The sequence below is a fragment of the Coffea eugenioides genome, chromosome 2 (genome assembly GCF_003713205.1).
Source record: "Coffea eugenioides isolate CCC68of chromosome 2, Ceug_1.0, whole genome shotgun sequence".
Classification (NCBI taxonomy): Eukaryota; Viridiplantae; Streptophyta; class Magnoliopsida; order Gentianales; family Rubiaceae; genus Coffea; species Coffea eugenioides.
Genome location: NC_040036.1, coordinates 17,150,611 through 17,172,537, shown reverse-complemented (window position 1 = coordinate 17,172,537; position 21,927 = coordinate 17,150,611). Strand labels below are relative to the sequence as shown.

General features: G+C 34.5%; 4 protein-coding genes across 7 annotated transcripts in view; 1 reads left to right on the top strand and 3 right to left on the bottom strand.

Annotated features, from left to right (window-relative positions):
* Positions 1–631: 631 nt before the first annotated feature.
* LOC113762617 (SWI/SNF complex subunit SWI3D) lies at positions 632–8,217 on the bottom strand. Of its 4 annotated transcripts, XR_003467223.1 has the most exons (9): positions 7,729–8,217; positions 6,816–7,342; positions 4,463–5,035; positions 3,944–4,107; positions 3,382–3,872; positions 2,827–3,008; positions 1,965–2,187; positions 1,756–1,877; positions 632–1,001 (listed from the first exon to the last, which is right to left on the bottom strand). XR_003467223.1 is itself a non-coding variant. In XM_027306150.1 (7 exons), exons 1-7 carry the CDS (start codon positions 8,189–8,191, stop codon positions 1,822–1,824), a joined length of 2,766 nt encoding a protein of 921 aa, XP_027161951.1. In that variant the 5' UTR covers positions 8,192–8,217; the 3' UTR covers positions 1,538–1,821. The 4 variants fall into 4 exon arrangements, 1 of the variants encoding a protein (XP_027161951.1); XR_003467221.1 differs by having other exon boundaries at positions 1,756–2,187; XR_003467222.1 differs by having other exon boundaries at positions 632–992; positions 1,756–2,187.
* A 2,481-nt stretch (positions 8,218–10,698) lies between these two features.
* On the bottom strand, positions 10,699–11,757 carry LOC113762069 (organ-specific protein S2-like). The gene is made up of 2 exons (XM_027305321.1): positions 11,677–11,757; positions 10,699–11,371 (listed from the first exon to the last, which is right to left on the bottom strand). The coding sequence occupies exons 1-2, from the start codon at positions 11,719–11,721 to the stop codon at positions 11,027–11,029; spliced, it is 390 nt and encodes a 129-aa protein (XP_027161122.1). The 5' UTR covers positions 11,722–11,757; the 3' UTR covers positions 10,699–11,026.
* A 6,927-nt stretch (positions 11,758–18,684) lies between these two features.
* The window catches only part of LOC113761735 (BURP domain-containing protein BNM2A-like), a 4,348-nt gene continuing 1,105 nt past the window's right edge, over positions 18,685–21,927 (top strand). Inside the window, exons 1-2 of the mRNA XM_027304844.1 lie at positions 18,685–18,881; positions 18,961–19,447. Of these exons, the coding sequence (XP_027160645.1) occupies positions 18,822–18,881; positions 18,961–19,447 (547 nt within the window). The 5' untranslated portion in view covers positions 18,685–18,821. The remainder of the gene's footprint in view (positions 18,882–18,960; positions 19,448–21,927) is intronic.
* The window catches only part of LOC113761734 (probable LRR receptor-like serine/threonine-protein kinase At2g16250), a 6,056-nt gene continuing 4,486 nt past the window's right edge, over positions 20,358–21,927 (bottom strand). Inside the window, exons 3-4 of the mRNA XM_027304843.1 lie at positions 21,872–21,894; positions 20,358–21,084 (exon numbers count right to left, since the gene is read on the bottom strand). Coding sequence (XP_027160644.1) covers positions 20,501–21,084; positions 21,872–21,894 — 607 coding nt within the window. The 3' untranslated portion in view covers positions 20,358–20,500. The remainder of the gene's footprint in view (positions 21,085–21,871; positions 21,895–21,927) is intronic.

Below are 21,927 nucleotides of genomic sequence, written 5' to 3'. Positions count from 1 at the left end.
CATCACTCGGGCGTTGGGCGGCTTGGTATGGGTGCAATCGTGCGCTTGGCCTTCTTTGGACTGTGTTTGGGTGGGAATTGGGGTTTCGGGTGATGTTTTGAGGTCAACTGGTATCCGTTCTGTATAACATATTTTAGGTAATAGTAGTAGGCTGCATTGTCATGATCGAGTGCATGCGTAGCCAAACTTTGAACTTAAAAACAAATTTACGGTCAATAATCTTACATTATCGAGGCTCTTTAACCTTTTAAGGTGTAATTAATTTCGCCTGCAGTCCCATTCTTCCAACCCCTGCCAAGAGTATAAAAGTACTCCAGGTTCTGTTGGCGGAGGCTTATGATTCGAAGCCCACATAAAGCGCTCCAGTGCTGTTTACAGGTGCTCTTTTTATGTCAACACTTTGAAACGTATTTTAATGTCAATGGCTGAAGTAGTTGCATCCTGTTAGCTCTCATCCGCATGCCGACTGTTTTAATCAGACAGATGACGGTGCTTGCATGAACAAAAACCCAGCAGCAGCCGAAACAGTTTAACTCAGGAAAATTTATATGGACGACATGCTACTGTCAACGGTGAAGAGGAGGAGGAGGAAGAGGAGGAGGGGGGGGGGGGGGGAGACAAAAGCTTCACAAATTCAAAGTTGGTTAACACTAAATACCACAATAACTCAGGGCTAACTCAGTGGTTAGGAGAGGACTCAGGGTTTAAATCCTATGCCTATCAATTGGAGGTTAAAAAAAAAAAAAGGACCACAATCACCAATTCTCTTAGAAACTGCATGCTGTATATTTTAACAATTCATCTAACCTAAGATGCTTTAGTGAGAAAATTTCTACATCCATCTAGAGGCTTCATAATAAGTTCTTCCACGGGGATGCAAACAAATTATGAGCCAATTCAATCTGGATCCAGCCTCCAATCCATTCGAAGAAGCATATAGATGCTTTTAATGGTCTCGGTGATCTTCCAATTATATAGCCGAACAAAACATGCTGGCACACCTGATTAATATATGGATCACGTTCTCAACACACAGCAATAATACAAGAGAAATCAGAGATTGATACTAATGTATGCATAGCAGGGACGATGTTATACTGCATTCAAAACGCCCAGCAAATCCACCCGAAAAATAAAAGGAACAAAAAACTAGAGTAACTGCGTCCTGAAGATGCATCTGCTGAATGTATAGATGGTAACCAAGGGCAAGAATCATCAATGAACTTTTTCGACTGTCAGACAGAGGAAAAAGAGTTTCCCTATTTTGGTATTGCTTTATCTTCTGGTGCCATAAATGCCAACCTAATTTTCTCATACCGAAGTCCTCTCATTCAGGTTGAGTGGACACAACTTTAGATCATAAAACATTCAAGAGCAAAGAAACACCACAACGTTTGCTTCACCACAGGCTTTAAGAAATTTAATCTAGAGAACAAAGAAAAATGACTCTAAAAGTTCTGAACACAACTCATCATCCGCTTAGCAGGGAAGAAAAGAAAGGAACCAACACAATGAGGGGCAAAATTACCAAGACAAGGAAACCAGAAACTCTAAAAAATTTTAACTAGATGGCTCATTTTCATGATGAGCAAAGGTCAAGTAAAGAAAAAAATCTGCCGGTTTATCCACAAGTAGAATCTTAAAGGTTAATCAATTTCTTTGTCTTTCTTTTCTATTTTATTCTATTTTTTTGGAATCAGAATCTCCTACTTTATTTTTAACATTCACTACCACAAAAGTAAGTATTGTACATACTTGTTAAATGGGGGCCACAGTCAGGACCAGCAAGAATGAGACGATCCATGTGCATGTCACCAGAAGCTACTTAGTGACAACTGAAGAAGGTTGGTCCTGATTGGACGGCTGCACTGAACTTCCTGCAATAGTTGCAGGTAGAAATGAACTTGACGCTGGATTTGATGCTATTATGGGTTTAGAAACCGGTGGCCTTGGAGAGATCATACCAATAATGGGCCTCGGTGCAGAGTTTGCAAAAGCCATTGCCACTCTGTTGACAGGCAATTGTTGTGACATTGTCCGAGAACCTGGCTTCCCAAGTCGAGTTGCTATTATTTGCGCCCGCTCGTGAAAAAGCCTCTGCTTTGACCTTTCCAACTGCTCCCGAACTCTCATTACAACATTCTCCATATCATTGAAAAAAGCCAACTTGGTTTCCAACTTGTGCAACTACAAAACAGGTATTCTATAAAGCAATAAAACTTTAAATAATGGGAAACTCTAATAAATTGGCCAAGCTAGCTAGCCCATTATTAGCCATTCAATCACTAAGCAGCGTAAGAGGTTCAGGCCCTAGACAGATTTAGAGAAGTCAATTGATAGATATTTCACACCAAACATAACTTACAATCTATAATAAATTCTAAAACTCTTCTTTTGCTAATTCTCACTTTTCATCAGTCCAACACATGACACGGGAAAATAACTAGTTGAAAGTCAAATAATCTTATCAGACAACTTGAGAAACATATGCTATGTTTCTCAATGACGTTTAGACACATTTTCAATACGGAAAAGAGAATGAAACTGTTTTTAACAGCTAAAGAATGACAAGCGAACCAGCTAAACTTGCATTGTTTTATCCCCAATAAATAAAGGTCCAACTAGTGCAACTACAAAACAGGGATTCTTTAAAGCAATAAAACTTGCATTGTTTTATCCCCAGGTGTCTTGCTTAGTAGCTTAAAAATACATTAATAAATAAAGGTCCACCTAACAAACCACCAATCAACAAGAGCACTTAGCTTTCACTAATTGGTTTAAGTAATTGAAGCCTCATGATGAAGCTTTGGTTGGTAATAACTGTACCTGCTTTTCAATTAAGAGTGCAGCAAGTCGTTGAATTTGTTGTTCTTCTTGCTTAGCTAGAAGCTTTGCCTTCACTGCAGCAGCTGATAGAGCAGTAACCGCAGCTCGTTTTATCTTATCAGTGGCAAGATCATTTTTCATCTCCAAAGCACATTTCTCCTCATCAATGATATCTTTAGCTTCTGCATCAGCAAGCAGCAAAATCTAAGAAAAATACTACCAACTTTGTCAAGTATAATAAGAGTTCTAAGTAGTAGCAAATCCTTAAAGAGGGGCAAATGGTGGATGTTTATATTTTATTCCCCTATAAAATCACACAATAGGTCATGAATTTGAATCTGTCAATGTTTTTATCAAATTGCAGAACATACATGGAGCATAGTGTACTTAACAGCTTTAATCACTAGACCCTCCCATTCTCCTCAATGTTATCTGACTTTTTTTGCAAATTAATTCCTATTGACATCCAAAGGCTGTTTTAAGCATGTTCATCTACCTACAAGAAAGACCCTCATTAGAAGCAGTCTAGTTCAACAAAATTTTCTTCTAGCACACCTTTATTTGCTTCATTCTCTGCCACCAAATTTGAGGCAGTTAGTTCCACACGATCTTTCATTTCCAAGTCCATATCCTTTGAAACATCCGCTGATTCAGAAGGTTCCCCCAGTGGGGCTGCATCATCTGGCTCCTTCTCAAAACCAGGAGGAACTTCCACTTCCATTGCTAAATCATCTGATTTCTCAGCATTCGCTGGCTCCTGTTCCTTCGGGACATCTGGTTTATCTGATTCAATGACATGTGTAGGTTCTGATTCCTCATTAGTTGTTGTTTCATTAGTTTCCTTGGCAGATGCAGGTTCATCTACACATGCAAGACTTGGAGAAGCCAGTGGTCTCTCTTCTTCCACAAGAGAATCCTTCTTACTCTTGTTGTCCTCCTCAGTTGATAAATGGGCACCATCAACAACTGGGCTCAAGTTCTCTTCACGCTTTTCAGGGTATTGCTCATCACTTCTAGGAGTTTCTTGCTCAACCATTTCAGCAGGTCTGCATATCTTATGTCACAATTAGGACCAATGCTTAAATTATTAATTTAGTTCGTAAACAAGCTCACCAACCTTTCAGAAAGAACAGAGTTTTTTTCATCAGGTGGATCTTCCAAGCGGAAACAGTGTCTCATTGCCAGCTGATCACCAGTACAGTTGCCAGAAATGGATTTTAAAGAGCTACGTGCAGAGGCGGTGGCAACATTAGGTTCCAATAGTCTTACTAGGAATGCAACCTAATATGAGAAAGCCAAATTTTGAACAAAGTTAGAAACAAGACAAAAATTTAATTACTGTCTTCATTTGTCTAAAAGTAATTAGTGCTAATCTGCACATTTTTAAGTATGGAATGATGTGACTGTCTCTAAACAAGTGTTTATTTTCCAAAATTCAGCTTATCTCTTTCCAGGTTTTAGAAGAAAATTTAAGGAAAATATAAGCTTACGAGCAAAATCTTGCATTGCTAACTGGAAAACCTCAAGATGATGTAACAGTTGAATTAATTACATAATTAAGCCAATCTCAATTCACTTCAACAGAGAGAGACTAAGCGAGTAATTTGGGCCACATAAGGAAACAAAACCCACATACCAGTGTCATCACAGGATTACCGGCTTCAGCAAAAGAAAGCCGTTCACCCGGCGAAGGGAGAGAATTAACAATTTCAAATGCTTCAGTTAGTGCTTTCACAGCAAAATTCTCACCAACTTCACAGACTGTTGATCCATCAGTGTCTTCAGGCTTTGAACTTTCCATCGGAGAAGATGCAGGGTCGTCGTCTTTTGCCTTGACCTTGCTCTCAGCTGTTTCAGGACCATCTTTTGGAGCTGAAGTATCATCATTAATTGGAACTGCATCTGAATTTCCTTTAGAAGGAATGTCACCTTCATCGCAACTATCCAAGAATGTATCTTCAATTGGCATTTGGACAAAATGCAAAATACACTGAGCTTTAGTTTTAGTAGCGACATGCTCAGCAATCTCATTCCAATTTTCCTTGAAAAGTTCCAAAGCTTCAAGGAGTAGGAGGGTCTCCTGATCTGTCCAATTTCCACCACTAGCACCACCGGCCTCAGCAGGCTCCATCACAATAAAATCGGATGGGGACATATCAGAACCGAACTTCCCATTGTTAAAACATTCAGTGCATAAATCAAAATCTGCCTGTGTAACAGAGATACAATCAGCAGAAGTGAAATTTCAGGAATATTATAAGAACCCAGTCCAATATTGGTGGCAAAATAGCACCTTTAACGTCATGCATTATTGGCAAGTATTGTTGAAATAAAAAATTAACAATTAAAAAAAGTTTAAAAGGCAACAAGAGCTCCTCAAAACATATGTCAATTTCATGGAGTACGCCTATTTCTTTGTTTGCAATAGAAAGGATCCCTTCTTTTTCAAGTTACACAAACAAACAACCCCATATTGTGCAAGAGATATAAATAAGTCTTTCTTGATGGCATTTTGACTACATAAATAGCATTTTTTGGTAAGGCTAAAATGATCTTGGAATAAAAACAAAATGCATTTTGTCATCTTCGTCCGCAATTAAATGAACTGCAGCAAATTTTGGTCAACGATTAGCTTTAGATCCCCTGTCAGACACTATAAGTATTCTTCTAGGTTTATAATCAGTGCCAATAAGGTCAAATTGCCATCTCTGCATATTTCTATCAAATGAAGGCAGATTTTGACCAATAATTAGGTTTAGATCACTTATAATATTCAATGACTTCAACTTTTAGAATCTGTGAAAATTTTGATTACTATTTTGATCAGTGCATCCTGTATTATGGTAAACTTTTGTACAATCAATAAGCAAGCATGACAATGTTATATCCCCATAAGTGACATAAAGCAGTTGATAATCAGCGATCTGAAAAGAAAATGGATATAGATGGCAAATTGAGTTAAATATTATATGTTATACAATCATTGGAGACAATAAATACACAAGGCAAGTTAGGGAGAGTTTATGTGGCAAATAGGGGTGAGTGTATATCGAAAATTTTGCAATCAGACGCAAATGACATAAAATAATTGACTCTACTCGCTGTTTTAGATTCCAGATATCTATATTTTGTCGTTGCCTCATTAAATATTTTGCTTGAGCATGCATATCAAATATGGTCAAGGGAAACTTTACCTTCGAATCTTACTTTGCAACCAATCCACATAATTTTAGTCTTCCCTTGACAAATAACTAAATTAATACTTATCCACTTATAATAAGATACTTATGGCACTTTCCTTTTATATTCAGACTTTGATATTGTTTCTCATGGACCTTTGATCTTAAAGTAAAGGGAATAACAGAAATGTGAATTCACTCATACAGCCTTTCATTAGACAAAGTTGAACTCTAAAATGATTCATATATTGATTTCATGACAAGGTGATCGCAATGCTTTGTGGCATCAAAACTATACAAGAGTTTAATTTATGCTAAGCAGATGCTTAGAACAAATTTATGCAAAGGAAATAGAAAAAATTGAAAATGCAAGGTTAAGAAGGCCTTAGTGAAGGGCATAAATGGAATTATAATGAAACAAGGACTTCTTCAAATTAACCAGGTGATGATAGGATTATTCACCTCGGAAGAACATTCGAAGACTTTGAAAATCATTATTTGGAACTCCATATAAGGACCAAAAATTAAACATCAAAATTGTAATTTTCAGCATTTACTTTAAATGGCAGAGTTGTGGATTTCTGGATTGGAAATACTCTCGAATCATCACGTCAATGGCTCAAAGGTTTCAGTTAGCTAGGCAGTTAATAGAACTCACTCGATTACAAACTATGCAAACTCAAAGCTGATATCTTGATCACACAGTGGTCTAGAATTAGGAAAAATAAATATTTCAGCCGAAATAGATTCATAGCCTGCAACACGCTACAGGGAGGATAAATCATAAGAGACAAAATGGGCAACATAAACCTGCTTCTGGCAATGATAACGCTTGCGAGAGCAATCAGCTGAGCAAGAATTGCAATGGTACTCAACTCCCTCAGACTTGACCAGCTCTTCAGAAATTGCAGACTCTGGAAATAACCCAGATGACACAGATGGTGTTGCCTCACAGTTCCTGGGAATAACTCGCATACATGATTGATCGGATTCAAATCGAAACAAACTTTCCAACAAAGATTCAGCCTTTCCGTCTTTATGAGCATCACCTGTGATGCTCACAGTGGTCAGATCATCTTTTGGGAAAGGGTGGTAATTAATCAGCCCCCAGTAGTCCAAAAACTCCATCACCTCCTGCCTTGCATCCAACTCGCCAACCGATATCTCTGACAAATCTTTGAACTCAATATTTGTGTTGGGGTTTGCATGAAATTTTTTCATAATCCAATTACGTATCTCCATGTATATTTCAGGAGTCCTACTTTCAGATTTCCCACTGAAGAAAGATGGCAATGTTTTCTCTTCCAGGGGATGAATTTTTGTCCAAGAAAACCACCCTATACAAGTTTGAATAATAGCAAGAGAAGCAATAAATAAGCGTTAAGTTGCTTGACATATAAAGCACGTTGATCAGTTATAACAATTGCAGAACGTTCGCAATAAAGAACTTCCTTCGCATAGACACACCAATAATGTTTTTATTACCGCAAAGTGTAAAAATTTTGAAAAGTGCGTATAGGTGTTTGAGAGAAACAAACCTTCTGTGTATTCTTATTTACTAACCAGAACTACAATAAATATTATCCCTAATCTCCGGAAATTACCCTGTATAAGTTTCATTTAGCAGAATCTACCAATTACTCAAACTTGGAAACCTAAAAAATAAACAATGCAAATAAACCTAAGTGGTTCTCAAAATCCAGCAACATCAATTCCACCTCACCAGCATGATTGGGCACCACATGAGCAATAGACTCTCGTGATCTAATTGCTTCATAATCAGCTTCAAATTTGGCCTCCAGAGCTTGCAAATCCTCCTTGGCCGCCTCATTTGGTTCGTCCCCCTTCAAAACTTCTCCGCCTCCAGCCTCTCTCTTAGCCACCTCGTCCAACTCATTCTTCACACCGGAAGGCGAAGGTACAAAAGCGGCCCCGTTATTCGGCAGCAGCCGAGCTCTGGTTAGCGGACCATTGTGGATCGGAGGGAAAGGTACGGGCGGCGGCTTCTCACGAGCCTGGCGCTTGGACGAGGTTGTTTGAGGAGTCGAACTGCTGCCGCTGCCGGTGGCGCTTGCTTTTCTCTTCTGTCCTCCGCCTCTCCGCCTCGAACTGGCAGGTGCATCGGTCACCGGAGCCTCGGCCGATGAAGCCGCCGGCGGTGGGGTTCCGGTGCGCTTTTCCTCCATTTTCAAGTTTTTAACTACTGAGGGTGTTGTCTTCCGCGCACTATCTGCTTATACTACTGTATTTATAATTTAATGCAAATGAATTTTAAAAATCTTGGGGAAAAATAATATATAATATATGACCAAAATTACTTTTTCCACCTTGTATAACTTTGATAACATGGATTGTCGGTCTATGCTTAGTTGGGTGCGTCTGCAGGACAAGTCACTTGTGGCCATTGAGTAGTAGTACACTAGTACTAATACTACTGGTCTACAGCAGCCTTCTCTGCTGTATAATCGTATTCTTGTGGAACTCCGATCATGATTCGTGCGTACAAAGAGATCAGACTAACCTTACCTATTTGACGTTCTGGATGAGGCGTCACCTCTTGATCTGGTGGACTGGACTTCATTTCGATCTTTTTGTTCTGTACTTTTTCGAAGGTTAGTTCAAGGAGTTAAGGTTGTTTTTAGAAGGTTTTTTTTCAGAAAAAAAAGGGAAATTATTACTACAATAGGATTTTCTTTTTTACAAAATGGATTCGTGGAATCCGTTTGGATTGATCAATTTTTTAAAAACAAGTTTTTCAAATACAATGATACAATAATACATAATAACTCAAAAAACATCCTATCCGTACAATATATTAAATATTTCAAAAAAAATTTATAGTAAAAATTTTTCATATACACTGTTACAGTAAAATTTTTCAAAAATAGTTTCAAAAACAACTAATTCAAATGGAGCCGATATCGTAACAAAGAATAGAACAAAGTCGTAAGGAAATTGCCTAGAATATGTGGTCTTGTAAGGAAAATTGGAAAATATTGATAAAAAAGAAAAAGAAAAAAATATTTATCTGTGGAATACATCTATTTGCTCTAGTTACCAATTAGAGTTGAATTGTTCGCATTGATGCGGAAGTTTTAGAGGTTAATTGCTCTAATACATCGTGCGAGGACGTTGGTCTCTTTACACAAAATACACCAATTAGTAACATTTTTTTAATCCATTTACCTCTCTCCACATCCTTTTTATCTCCAACCGTTAGGTACACGATTTGAACCCTTTCAACTATAAACTTTAATGATAAAAACTCTAAAAGCTTTCTCCTAAATTAGTGTTGTATTTTTATACTATTCATTTATCCAATTCCTTTTTGTCAAGCTCACTCCTTGATCCACAGCCCCTCTTGATGAGAAATTCCTGTATTTTTAGTTGAGTGGGCTTGTTTATTCAAGTTCCATTTGACAAATCATTTAGTTTATTATGCCATTGATTTTATGTGATCATCGTGATTTCTATTAGGTGAATAGACTTGACTTTATTACACTGAATATTATGGTGTCAATTGTAATGTTGATTCTTAAGTACTTCACAACAAAATGAGACCGCAATTAGTATACTGGACATGTAGATATATGGACCATATTCGCTACCTTTGCTTAAAATGACACAAATAGCTCTTGTTATATGTCTATGACAAAAATATCATGATGATAAATCGGCATTGGCAAATCAGAACTTGAGATTTTAGAGAGTAAAAGAAGCAAAATTAGTAAAGAAATATACTTGAAGTGGGGCAATCTTACGTTTTGTAAAAAACTTGTGAGACACAGTTTAATATTTTCAAGGAGATAAGTAAAAAAAAAAACATTTTTTTGGACACTTGAATAGTACAAAAAGATTTCTAAAATCTTAGGGGGACAAAGTTTAATTTTTAAAAGAATATAGACAAATAAAATCTTAGGGGAACAAAGTTTAATTTTTCTGACTTTGGCTATGCCTTTATGCCTTTGCTGGTGTGATCTTCTTCAGCCCAGCGGCGGTTCCCACAGCACATTACTGATTCCCAGCAGCAGCACCAGATCAGTTCACGATTAAGTCGTCGCGTATGACGAGTTATCCCCGTTAGCTTACAAAATATCTTCATGCAATCTGCACATTACTGGTCAAGTAGCCCTTTTTTTCTTTTTTTTTTTTAATAATATCCTCCTGGTGCTCCAGTAATGTTGGTCATGTTCTTGGCCTTTCGTTGATTTCTCGGAATTTGTAATATGGAATTATGGATTCAACTGTTAAATTTTTGTATACATAGATTCACTAATTGACTATTCCACGGTCAGTGACTGTAAGAAAGAAAAATAAACAAAAGGATCACGGAGAATCAGAGGAAGTGGTAGTGGTGGTTTGCGGTGGTTTTTGTAATTGAGGTGGCTGAGATCGGTCGGTTTTGATTTTGGAGTTGGGTAAAGGCGTGGTGGAGTTTGAGGTGGCTCATGGTTGTTGAAGGGAGGGTGGTGGCGTCGACGTTTGCAGGAGCGGAAGATGTAAATGTTTCTTCAGAGGGGACGATATCCATTTTTTCATAATGAATTGGAAATGGAGCAAAATGAAGTTAATGCCAAGATTGATATAAGATTGTCCTTGACAATTAGGATGACTTTGGCGTATTAGAAAATTAAACCTTTTTCCATTTTTTGGTAATAAAAGCTTAATAGGATAATAGCATAGATTAAAAAAGAAAAAAAAAAGGGGAAAGCTTTACATCCTGAGAACATTCTAGGGAAACATCAAACATGCGACAACAAAGTAGACTTTTTGAACTGAGTACTTACTAGTAGCTCTTAGCATCACTTTGAAATCAAAGTCAAACCAGATCGAAGGCATCACCCAACAACTTGACACGACAAAGATACGACTTACGGTCTGGGGGCAGAACTATACATGATATAATAAGATAGATTATTTTTTCATACATAACAACAACATAATATTACTACTACATAATACAAACGCTAGCGCCGGAGCGGGGGCTTCCTTAAAAAGCAAGAGTAGTTGTTTCTTCCGGCCTAATTGGCGTAGAAGCTAGCACCAGGCCTTGGCTCGAAGTCTTTCGTGAAAGTTTTTTCTTCCTTCTTCTTCAATTTAGCATCATCTCCATAGGCGGATAAGTTGGGTCTTGGTTCGAAGTCTGTGGCAAAGACGGACTTCTTGTTGTTTGCAGCTTCTGCTACAGAATCCTTTTTGTTGGAAGTGTGACAATCACTAGCAGTCGTAATTTTCTTCGTGTCGGAGAGGGTGGAATCTATGCGGACAAGGTGCGGAATTGCTTCCAACAGAGCCTGATCATTTCTAGCAGCAACACCTTGCCAGTACTCTCCAGGGTCTTTTCTTGCTTCTGTGATGCCCGCAAACTGCAAGATTTTTGTTAACAACAAACATATTAGTGGCTCGATTCTTCTATCATTAATTATCACTTTTCAGTTCCTACTGGTCTAACGTTTAATCAACTAGCTAGCTTCACAATCTTTTTCAGTTCTCGATCTAGGACTGGCTACAAACCCACTGGGATTCACTTAACGAATTTCATTACAAGTACCAGAAAGAAATCCGTTTCATGCTACCGGTCTGCACTTAAAAAAACTGTACAATTTGTTAGAGTAGCTTTTACGAGAGTCAAGGTAGATGGTTGGCTAATTACTAGCAGTGAGCTTCTTACCAGGACCAGCGAGATGAGAGCGATGAGTGCAACAGGTGAAGCCATCTGTCTTGTCCTCAAATTGCCTCCACAGCCTGGTTGCCCCTTGAGTCTTGAAGCCAAGGCACTTGCTACTTATAAAGAGAGAATTGCTAGTGCATTGTTTGGATTTTTTTTTTTTTTCCCCAAAAAAGTTACGTTTTTTGCGAACTAGCATTGCTTGGATGTATTTTTTTGCGAAAAAAATTTCCGCTTCTTATGAATACATTTTTTAATCATTTTTTTTATCTCATATAAGTTAAATCATTAGTCTCGTAGTCATTTATCATGTAGGAAGTCAATCAGTCGCAATAAGTAATGATAAAATACAACCACAAGATATTTTCAGTGATTTTCCCACATATGGGAGGTCATCATTAAACTTTATGTCATGACACTCTTTATTGATTTAATTGTAGGGTAGATATATTTTACTCTCTTTTAGTTAAATAAATAAAATGGGATAAAGAGCGAAATGTGATGTTTTTGTTTTTGTTTTTGTTTTTTTTTGTTTTTATAGAAAGATCATTTCTTTCAAACAAATATGCACTAATGACAGAAAATATATCAAACAAATATAACACAAATACATAAAGATCTGAAATCAATAGATATAACAAATCTAAAAAATAATACAAATAAAAATGACATTGATACTCCTATATATCTTCCATTCGAATGAATCATTGTAACCCAATACATCTGTACATGTGTGCTGACAATCATATCTGATTAAAATTGGTTCAAATCCAAAGAGAAATTTAGATCTGACAATAATGAAGAAATTGCAGATCTAATAAACCAGATTCTAGATTTACAAAATTTCAAATTTCACAAAGATAAAAATCTAAAAAACTCTCACAAGAAAAAAACTCAGAAGAAAATAAAATTCTCGTTAGAACAATTTAGAAAAGAAAAACTCCCACTAGGAGATTCTAGAAGAGAATAATCTCTCATCAGATAATCCTAGGAGAGAATTTATTCAAATAAGAGAAATTAAAAAGTATAAATAGTACTTCCTCCCATGGAAAAATATCGGGTCGGTTTGGATTTCTTGTTTTTACCTCTATTTTTTGAAAAACTGTTTTTCACATTCCAAATGCTACAGTAAATGTGTATTTTCAAAACAACTTCAAAAACACCATATCCAAACATTATATCAAAAACAACTCCATATATATATATATATATATTCATTTGTATATTTCAATTATGTATATTATATATATTATATTAATATAAATTGAAATATACAAATTGAAAATAATATATTTATATATTATATATTATATAAATATTTATATACATTAATATTATACATAATATAATATAATATACATAATATGTAATATTGTATCCATAAATGTATAAATATTTATACATAATATATTATGTACATTATATTATAGTATATACATTATTAATGTATAATATTATTATGTACATTATTGTGTATAATAATGTATAATAATGTTATGATAATATATAATATACATAATATGTAATAATGTAATAATGTATATTATACAAATTGAAAATTATATATTATATATTTATAAATTATAAATTATATAAATATTTATATAATGAAATATACAATAAATATTACAAATTGAAATATTATATAAACACCATATTTATAATATTATAATATTTATAATTAATATTAATGTATATAATATATATTAAATATTTATTTATTTATTTATACATATTATAAATATTTTATTTTATTTAAAAAATATTTTTATATATTTTTATATATTTATATAAATATTATATATTATATAAATTATATATAATATAATATATATAATATAATATATATATAATATAATATATATATAATATAATATATATTATATATTATATATATTATACATTTATATAAATGTACATTTATACAGAATATATATATTAATGTATGTTTATAATATACATTTATATTATGTATTATATATAATATCATACATTTATAATACATTTATATTAATATACATAATATTAATTTTACACTTATACATAATATTAATATATTTATACATTTATATTAATTATATTAATACATTTATACACAATATTAATATATATTTATAATATATTAATATTCATTTATAATTTATACATTTATAATAATATACACTTATACATTTATAAATATATTTATATTATGTATTATATATAATATAATACATTTATAATGCATTTATATATTTTTATATAAATATATAAATATATTTATTTATAAATATTTATAAATGTATTATAAATGCATAAATGTATATTTATATAAAAATATAAAAATTTATAATTTATAATTTATACATTTATATAATATTCATTTATAATTTATACATTTATAATAATATACATTTATAAATATATTTATATTATGTATTATATCTAATATAATACAATTATTATACATTTATATATTTTTATATAAATATATAAATATATTTATTTTAAATATTTATAAATGTATTATAAATGCATAAATGTATATAAATATAAAAATTATAAATTATAAATTATAAAAATACTCAAAAATATGTTTTAAAAATGCCTCTAAAAATAATCCAAAAAACATCTACAGTAAAAGTTTTTCATATAATTTTTGAAAAACAACTAATCCATACGGACTTGTGTTTCAAAAACAAAATGCTACAGTACTGTTTTTGAAAAACAATTCCAAAAACAACTAATTCAAACGAAGCCATCAGTTTTGATATCTCTTCCATGGGAGAGATGAAGAATATCTTGACGGGAAGAGTTCTAAAGATAAGGGAGAGAAAAGAGTTTTTACCTCTCTCCTGATTTGACTCTTTTAATAGATGAACTAGCATTGTTTGCATTGTATTTTTGCAAAAAAAAAATTTTATGTCTTTTGTAAATGTATGTTTCAATCATTTTTTTTTATCTCGTATACATTAAATCATTAGTTTTGTAGTCATTTATCATGGGGGATGTCAATCAGCTGCAATGGGTAATGATAAAATACGGCCAAAAGATATTTTCAGTGAATTGTCCACATACGGAAAGTTATCACTCAATTTTATGTCATGACAGTCTTTATCGATTTAAGTACATTGTAGATACACTTCATTCTCTTTTAGTTAAATGAATAAATAAAACGGGATAGGGAGAGAAATGCAATTTTGATCATCAATGGTGTATGTGTCAAATTGATCCCTACTATTTCTATCAAAACAAATTTGTTCCCTAAAGTTTCGAATTTGAGGCACATTTAAGACAATTAATAAGAAATCAACAACGAATAATGGTCAAATTGTCATTAGTTAATAGTTTTGATTTTTCACTTTTAGTCCATAATATTTTGGATTTGGATTGTTATGGTCCCTTAGATTTTAAATAGTTATAACTAGCATTTGAAGATGAGACGACATATGAATTGATTAAATATCCTAATGTCCTATAGAATTTTATAAAACACCTTACATTGGCACAGCATCTTTGTTTAACCTAAAGAGCATCTTTTTTATTAAATAAGTTAAAATTTGAAAACAACACATATTTGGCAAAATTTAGTATAAGCAAAAGGAAAAAAAACTGTAGCTTAGTACATAAGTTTATTAATTACTATTACAAAAGTCTTGCATGACTAGCGGATATAGGTTGCAAATGATTGTTGTTAGTAATTGTAATTATAAATCCTTGTAAGAGTAGGTATCAAATGAAGTGTTCTTAGGAAATTTTAAGAACAAAAAACTTCCTTTATTTTCTTGTTTTGTCTTCCTATTAAATCCAACGTTTCAATAATAAAGTTTTAAAATATTTATTTTACTATTTGTTTACCTTGATAATTTTATCGTGTGATTCAAGTAACTATGCAAAATACCAATTTCATCTCAAACTAAAGTTGGTAATGTATTGAAATTGTTTTCTCCTTGTATATGACTCGAATCCTAAATCCTCTTTAAGGGGTATCAAACCCTTTGCAAATGGATCCAACAATCATTGTGTGCTTGAATTGTCAAATTATTTCAAATAATATTTCGTTTATATCATAAATACATGTTTCAATTCATCTTTTTATATTCTCAATTACTTTTTATTTCATATATATTATATCACAAAAAATACTATAATAATTATTTCAAATAATACTCTTTCTAAACACACTACTAGTTCAACTCTCTGATTGCCAGGATAGAGCTACCCACTCCTACACCACGAAACCCAACTCCCAAAACACAAAAACAACGAAAAGTCCCATTATTAGACCGGAGGAGCGGTCATAATTAATGGTTTTATCCCTCAAGCTCTCCACCACATGAAACACGCGAGTGTCCCGTCAGTTGTATTGATCATTTGTTTCGGTAATCTATAACCTATGCTGCCATTCCCCACATTCATACCCCTACCATCTTTATTTTTGGGTGTGTTTTCGTGTACATTGACACTTGTAATGATTGCATGCTACAGGTGAAGTCTAAAAATTGAAATTGAAACTTTAAATTTATTAAATTATTGAATTATTAAGTATTAAAATATTAATATTTGAGCATATTTTCATTAAATAATGAGTGAATAGGTTTTTACTTATTTTCGAAATAAATTTTATCTAAAAAACTAAGTGTCACTTAATTAATTAAAATATTCTATTTTTAGTTATCAAGTACGTCTGAATATGTTAAAATCCGAACTAACTTAGTTTAAATATTAAATTAGGTTATCAAACAAAACCCACATTATTATATGCTCCTTACTTGGAACACAAAATCGCTCGTGATTTTTTTTTAAAAAAAATATTGTCATGTGAGAGAAATGAACTAAAATGGAAAGTAAAGTTTTTCTTGTTAACATACACTATTTTTCGTTTATCCATACAGTTATATTTATTGTCAACTTTCATGTATTTATTTTAGAGTAAATCTTATATACACCGTTAGTATATACACACTATTACAATTGGATGGAAAACTATTGACAAAAAAAAAAAAAAACACAAGCGCCTACTATGACGCAGACTTGGTTCGGCATATTACTAATTTTCGTATGGCCAGTCCCGCTTCTATTGATGGTATATTACTAATTTTTTTTCCCTGACAAAACTTGTACGTCTTATCCATACCACACAAAAAAAAAAAAAAAAAACAAAGAAAGGAGAAAGTTGTCCTGGTGTTGTAATTGGCAAATTTGCCTCTTTTGTAATATCAATTAGGTGTCGTGTCCACCTCAATAGGCATCCCACCGCACCTCTATTGGCCGACCATTCCAAAATTGGTTCATTGGGTAAGATTCTATTTGATTTATTAGGATAAGGTACGTGCGAAAGGCTGAGACAAGTTCGAACAATCATTTCGGCATTTCGCTTGTTGAACCAAGAAAAAGAAAAAAAAAAAAAAAGGAGCCTGTTTTTTTTCATTCCTTCAGTTTCGGCCAAGATTCATCCTAAATGTCTTCATTGCTTCAGAAGAAAAACATTAAAGCATTCAATTATTAATTCACAATGACTTGATAATTTGTCGTGTGAGGTGTTAATTTGATATGGTGACAACTGACTTTTAATTTATGTCGTTACAGCAACCGGTTGGGTCGACAGCTCATGAATGAACAGTGTGTTGTTTACTCAATCATTCCCTGATCACAATCTCAAATCTTCAATAACAAGAACAACAATTGTTGATGGCATTCAGAAAACAGAAATTAATAATCTTTCGGTTTTCCAATTCTGCAGCAGTAAAACATATACTATGAAGAAAGAAGATAGTATGATAAAGCACGCAAATTGCAGCAAGTCTGTGAAGAACTAACTCGGCTGTTCAACACCAGTCAGGATGCTAAAGCTTGCCGAAAGGAAAACTTTTTTTTTTTTTTTTTTACTGTTTATCTAGATTCCGATGGAATATACCAAGTGAAAAGAGTCATGCTTAGTCCAATTCAGAATAACTCGTGTGGTGTGTTGCTCTTCTTTAGGATTTGGCCGTCAAGGATCGAGTTCTGGAATTAACGTGTTCGTGAGAAATGAGCCTTTGTTCTCGAGTCGCTGAAAATTAGTCGGATCGAAGATCCGAATATCAGTGTGTCCCAAAAAAAGAAGAAAATAGTCATGCTTGGCTTAAATGGTCGTTTGCTTGCTTCGTTAATCGGTCTTCCTTCCATGCTTACGCCCGGCTTCAATGATTTAAAGATGCGCTGTCAAACCGGGTTCAACTCGCATGCTTATCTGTTCACGAGAAACACGCTTTCATGTATCGGTGACTTGGCATTCATATGCATGGATGTTGATGACGTGACGCCTCGCTAAGGCCTGTTTGATCAGACCGATGCCTGAAATTTGAATTCTAAGGCCTTGCTTGGATTGCTGTTTTTCGTAGAAAAATTTCGTCATTTTTCGTGAACACATTTTCCTATTATCTTTTTTCTTCACATACATCAAATCGCTACAATAATTTTTCCATGAAAAATGACGGAAAATGCAATCCAAACGGGACCTAAATTCTCAAAATTAAGCGATGAAAATATTAAGTTACAGAATTGTTTATACTATATTTGTTTTTTAACTAAAAATATCACACAAATATTGTATTTATATTATTTAAAAATTTGTCTTTATTTGTGTATTTGGAAAAAAAAGAAAAATATGCATTCGTGTGAGAGAGAGAAAACAATGAAATAATTTAAAGATGGTGTTTAAGTACGTGCATTTGTGTGTAAGAGATTGTGTGCATGCGTGTATGCCCCTACATGCGTGTGTGTGTGTTTTTAATATAAAGAAAATAAATAAACATGTACTACGTGGGAGAATAAATAATATGAGAGTGAGTTATGTGTATGATCGGTATAGTATGATGTATAATCAATTCAGAAGATTTAGAAAAAAAAAAAAAACTTCTGCTTAAAAATTTGTACACAAATTAGGCAGCGCTTAATAAATTAAGTGCTAAGGTATTTCTATTATCAAATATGCTGAATTAAAAAAGTCGTGAATGAATTAATTTTTAACATTAAGCAAGTAGAGTTATCAAACGACCTAATTTACATTTCTAACTACCACCGATAAAGGGATCTTCAACGAGCACAATTTAGTTCTCTTCGTTCCAAACTCAAACCTTTCCTTCAGCTGACAAGCCTATTTCAGTGAAGTGCAACAAACCATATACATGGATCTTGGTAGTTTTGCTTGCAGGATTGGTCTCCTCTTTAGTCTCCTGATTCTGCTGGTAAGTTTTTAATCCTTCTTCCCCTTTCATCTTCAAAACTAATCTTGTCATTAACCAATTAAATTGGCATCGTTTCCAGGGAGTTCACCTTCAACAAGGTCGTCCCACTGAAGTGCACGGGGAGAAATGGAACAAATTGACAGTTAGCCACGACCAAAACGACGCCAGCAAGCAGATGGATATGCGTTTTTCCATTGTTGATTCCAAGGACCCTAATGTCTTGCGACTGCATAGCATGGATGTTGATGATCAGGAACATAACAAGAAAGATGATGCTGAAAAAGGAGAAACTCGGACAAGGGATGTTCAAGCTCACGCTCATACCTCGTCCCATATGATGAATCATATGGATTTATCAACAACTGTGTTCTTCCTTTTAGATGACCTCAAGTTAGGCAAAACTATGCCCATCTATTTCCCCGACAGAGATTTGACTTCTTCATCCTCTCCTCCTCTGTTGTCTGAAACTGAAGCAGATGACATTCCTTTTTCATCGCAACAACTCCCAAACCTTCTTCGACTCTTTTCATTCTCTCCAGGATCTCCCCAGGCCATAGCCATGGAAGATACACTAAGACAATGCGAGATTGCTCCCATCAAAGGGGAAACCAAGTTCTGTGCTACATCCTACGAGTCGATGATTAACTTTGCTCGAGAAATCTTGGGGTCTGAAGCCAACATCAAAGCACTATCGACAATTCATCTTACAACATCAGTTGCTGGCGTACGGCAATATACTATTATACAAGTTCCTCGACGAGTTTCAGCTCCAACTATGGCAGCCTGTCATACCATGCCCTATCCCTATGCAGTATTTTTCTGCCATCATCAAGAGAGCGAGAGTCAGGTATACAAGATTTCACTGTACGGCGAAAATGGTGAAAGGGTTGAAGCTATTGCTGTTGTCACTTGGACACCTCTCGGTGGAGCCCTAATCATGTCTCCTTCCGTGTGCTTGGAATCAAACCAGGGACTTCTCCTGTTTGCCATTTCTTTCCAGCAGATAACTTTGTCCTGGTTGCGTCCACTTCTTCGATCTAGTCGCGTATTCTGCTGAAGTATCCATGGCTGAACTGCTCTCTATCATTTTCTAGTACTTGTATGTTAGACTTGTTGTTCAATTGTACTGTTCGGTTTTCAATACTTTTCTTGGGGCAAAAACTACTATGAATAAAACGGGAAATTTAAACCGACTAATGATATATAATCTGCCATCCAATCTTCCTCGTCAGGATGATTCAGGATGATATATTCACTCTATTTAATGAAAATTTTTTAAGAATCAAGTGAAGGATGTGCACAACCCAGTCGCGGTTGGCAGGCATCCAAATTTCTAGTTTTTACCACGAAATCGTCCAAAAACCGTCTGTACGCATATAGTTTCTCAGTTCCCAACTATTAAAATAGGCATAAAGAAGTCTTTTTTCTTTTTGCTTTGTTAATCATCATATTGAGAAGCTCTGAAAATTTTGGCGATTTATGCGGGTAAAAACTCGTAAATTTGTGTATACTGCTCATCAACCACTATTTTGTAGTATTTCAATCTCAAACATTTCTTCTTATCGCCCAAATGATGGAATTCAAGCTATTTGATTTTCAATCCTAAGAAGTCGTACAATTCAGTAGAATTCTAGTTCCAATTCCGCAGATCGCAATGCAGCTGGAGGTTCGTTTTTCTTCACTGGTGGTGGGAGAACCGAGCTGGAAGGATTAGTGCCATTAGAAGTAGAGAGCCAACCCCACAGCCTGCCTTCTTCAGTTGCCACTTTCAAAGGGTTTCTCAAAGCTTCAAGTACCTGTGTCATCCGGGGCCGCCTTGAAGGCTTGGGGTTGAGGCAGGCCTTGGCAACCATAGCCACTGCCCATACTTCCATCAAAAGATCCTCATGATCTATGTTTAAAGAATTGTCTACAATCTTGAGAACAAATTTCCTGTCATCATACATAGTTAAGTAAGGCAGAACATCTGCCATCCAATCTTCCTCGTCAGGAGGATCACTTTTTCCTGGGACACTATGATGGTCAGCTCCAACCGTTACAGGGACGGTTTCTGGCCTTACCGGGTAACCACTGGCAGCAGTAAGATCCAGCTTGCTTGTTACTCGCTCAAGCAAAACACTAAGACTTGGCTTGCCGGTTATAAGCTCAAGCAAAACCTTTCCAAAGCAGTAAATATCATAGGCAATTGTTGCCTTGGATGTACCTGGCAAGTCAAGATGTTTTAGATGATAATGTTCATGAATGCCGGAATAGAATGGGCCAAGGGGTTTCAAAAGTTGAGATGAGTAAATAGCATGCCCCTTGTGAAGTAAATAAAGAATGAAAAGTGAATTGACTAGGAAAAGGTGATTTGTGCAGGTAACCAAGGGAAGCAACCTCTTAAAGGCATTACTCTTTTATTAACTAAATGAGTGCATGGTGAGAACCTACGAGTTAAGAAAAAGACGATTCAATTTGTACTACTCTTCCTACCTTATATTTTGGTTGAATAAACATCTATCTCTCCCTCAAGGTGCAGTGCAGTGTCTTTTGTTATACCAAAGTGGTAAAATTTTCAATTTGTTTTTCAAAACAAAAGGAACCCCCAGACAACTGCTAAAATAAATGAGGAATACCCGTCTCAATCCTTACATTCAAACACAAGAGCAGTAATCCACAGAACCTGATGATATTCATCGAAGATAAAAGGGCACACCAAGACGAGTCTAGAGTCCATTACATGGTAATGTCCAACTTTTAGCTATCAAACTAGATTCCAGATGTCAATAGTTTTGGATAGCCGTTAGACTCTTGTTCTTGGTAGTTTTTGGAAAGATTATACAGAAAGCATTCAACAGATGGATACTCTGCCATATTGCAATGTCTGATTAAAGTACTGCAGCGTAGATGGGCCAGAATGTGAAGATTTAAAGCAAATTTTGCCATCTTTGATTGGTAACAAATCCTAATTTGAAGATGGACAAATCCAAATTTTACAACTCAGAGTGTACCAGAAGTTCCTTGTGCAGCTCCCCTGCGCATAAAGAAAATAGATCGTCAAGAAGCC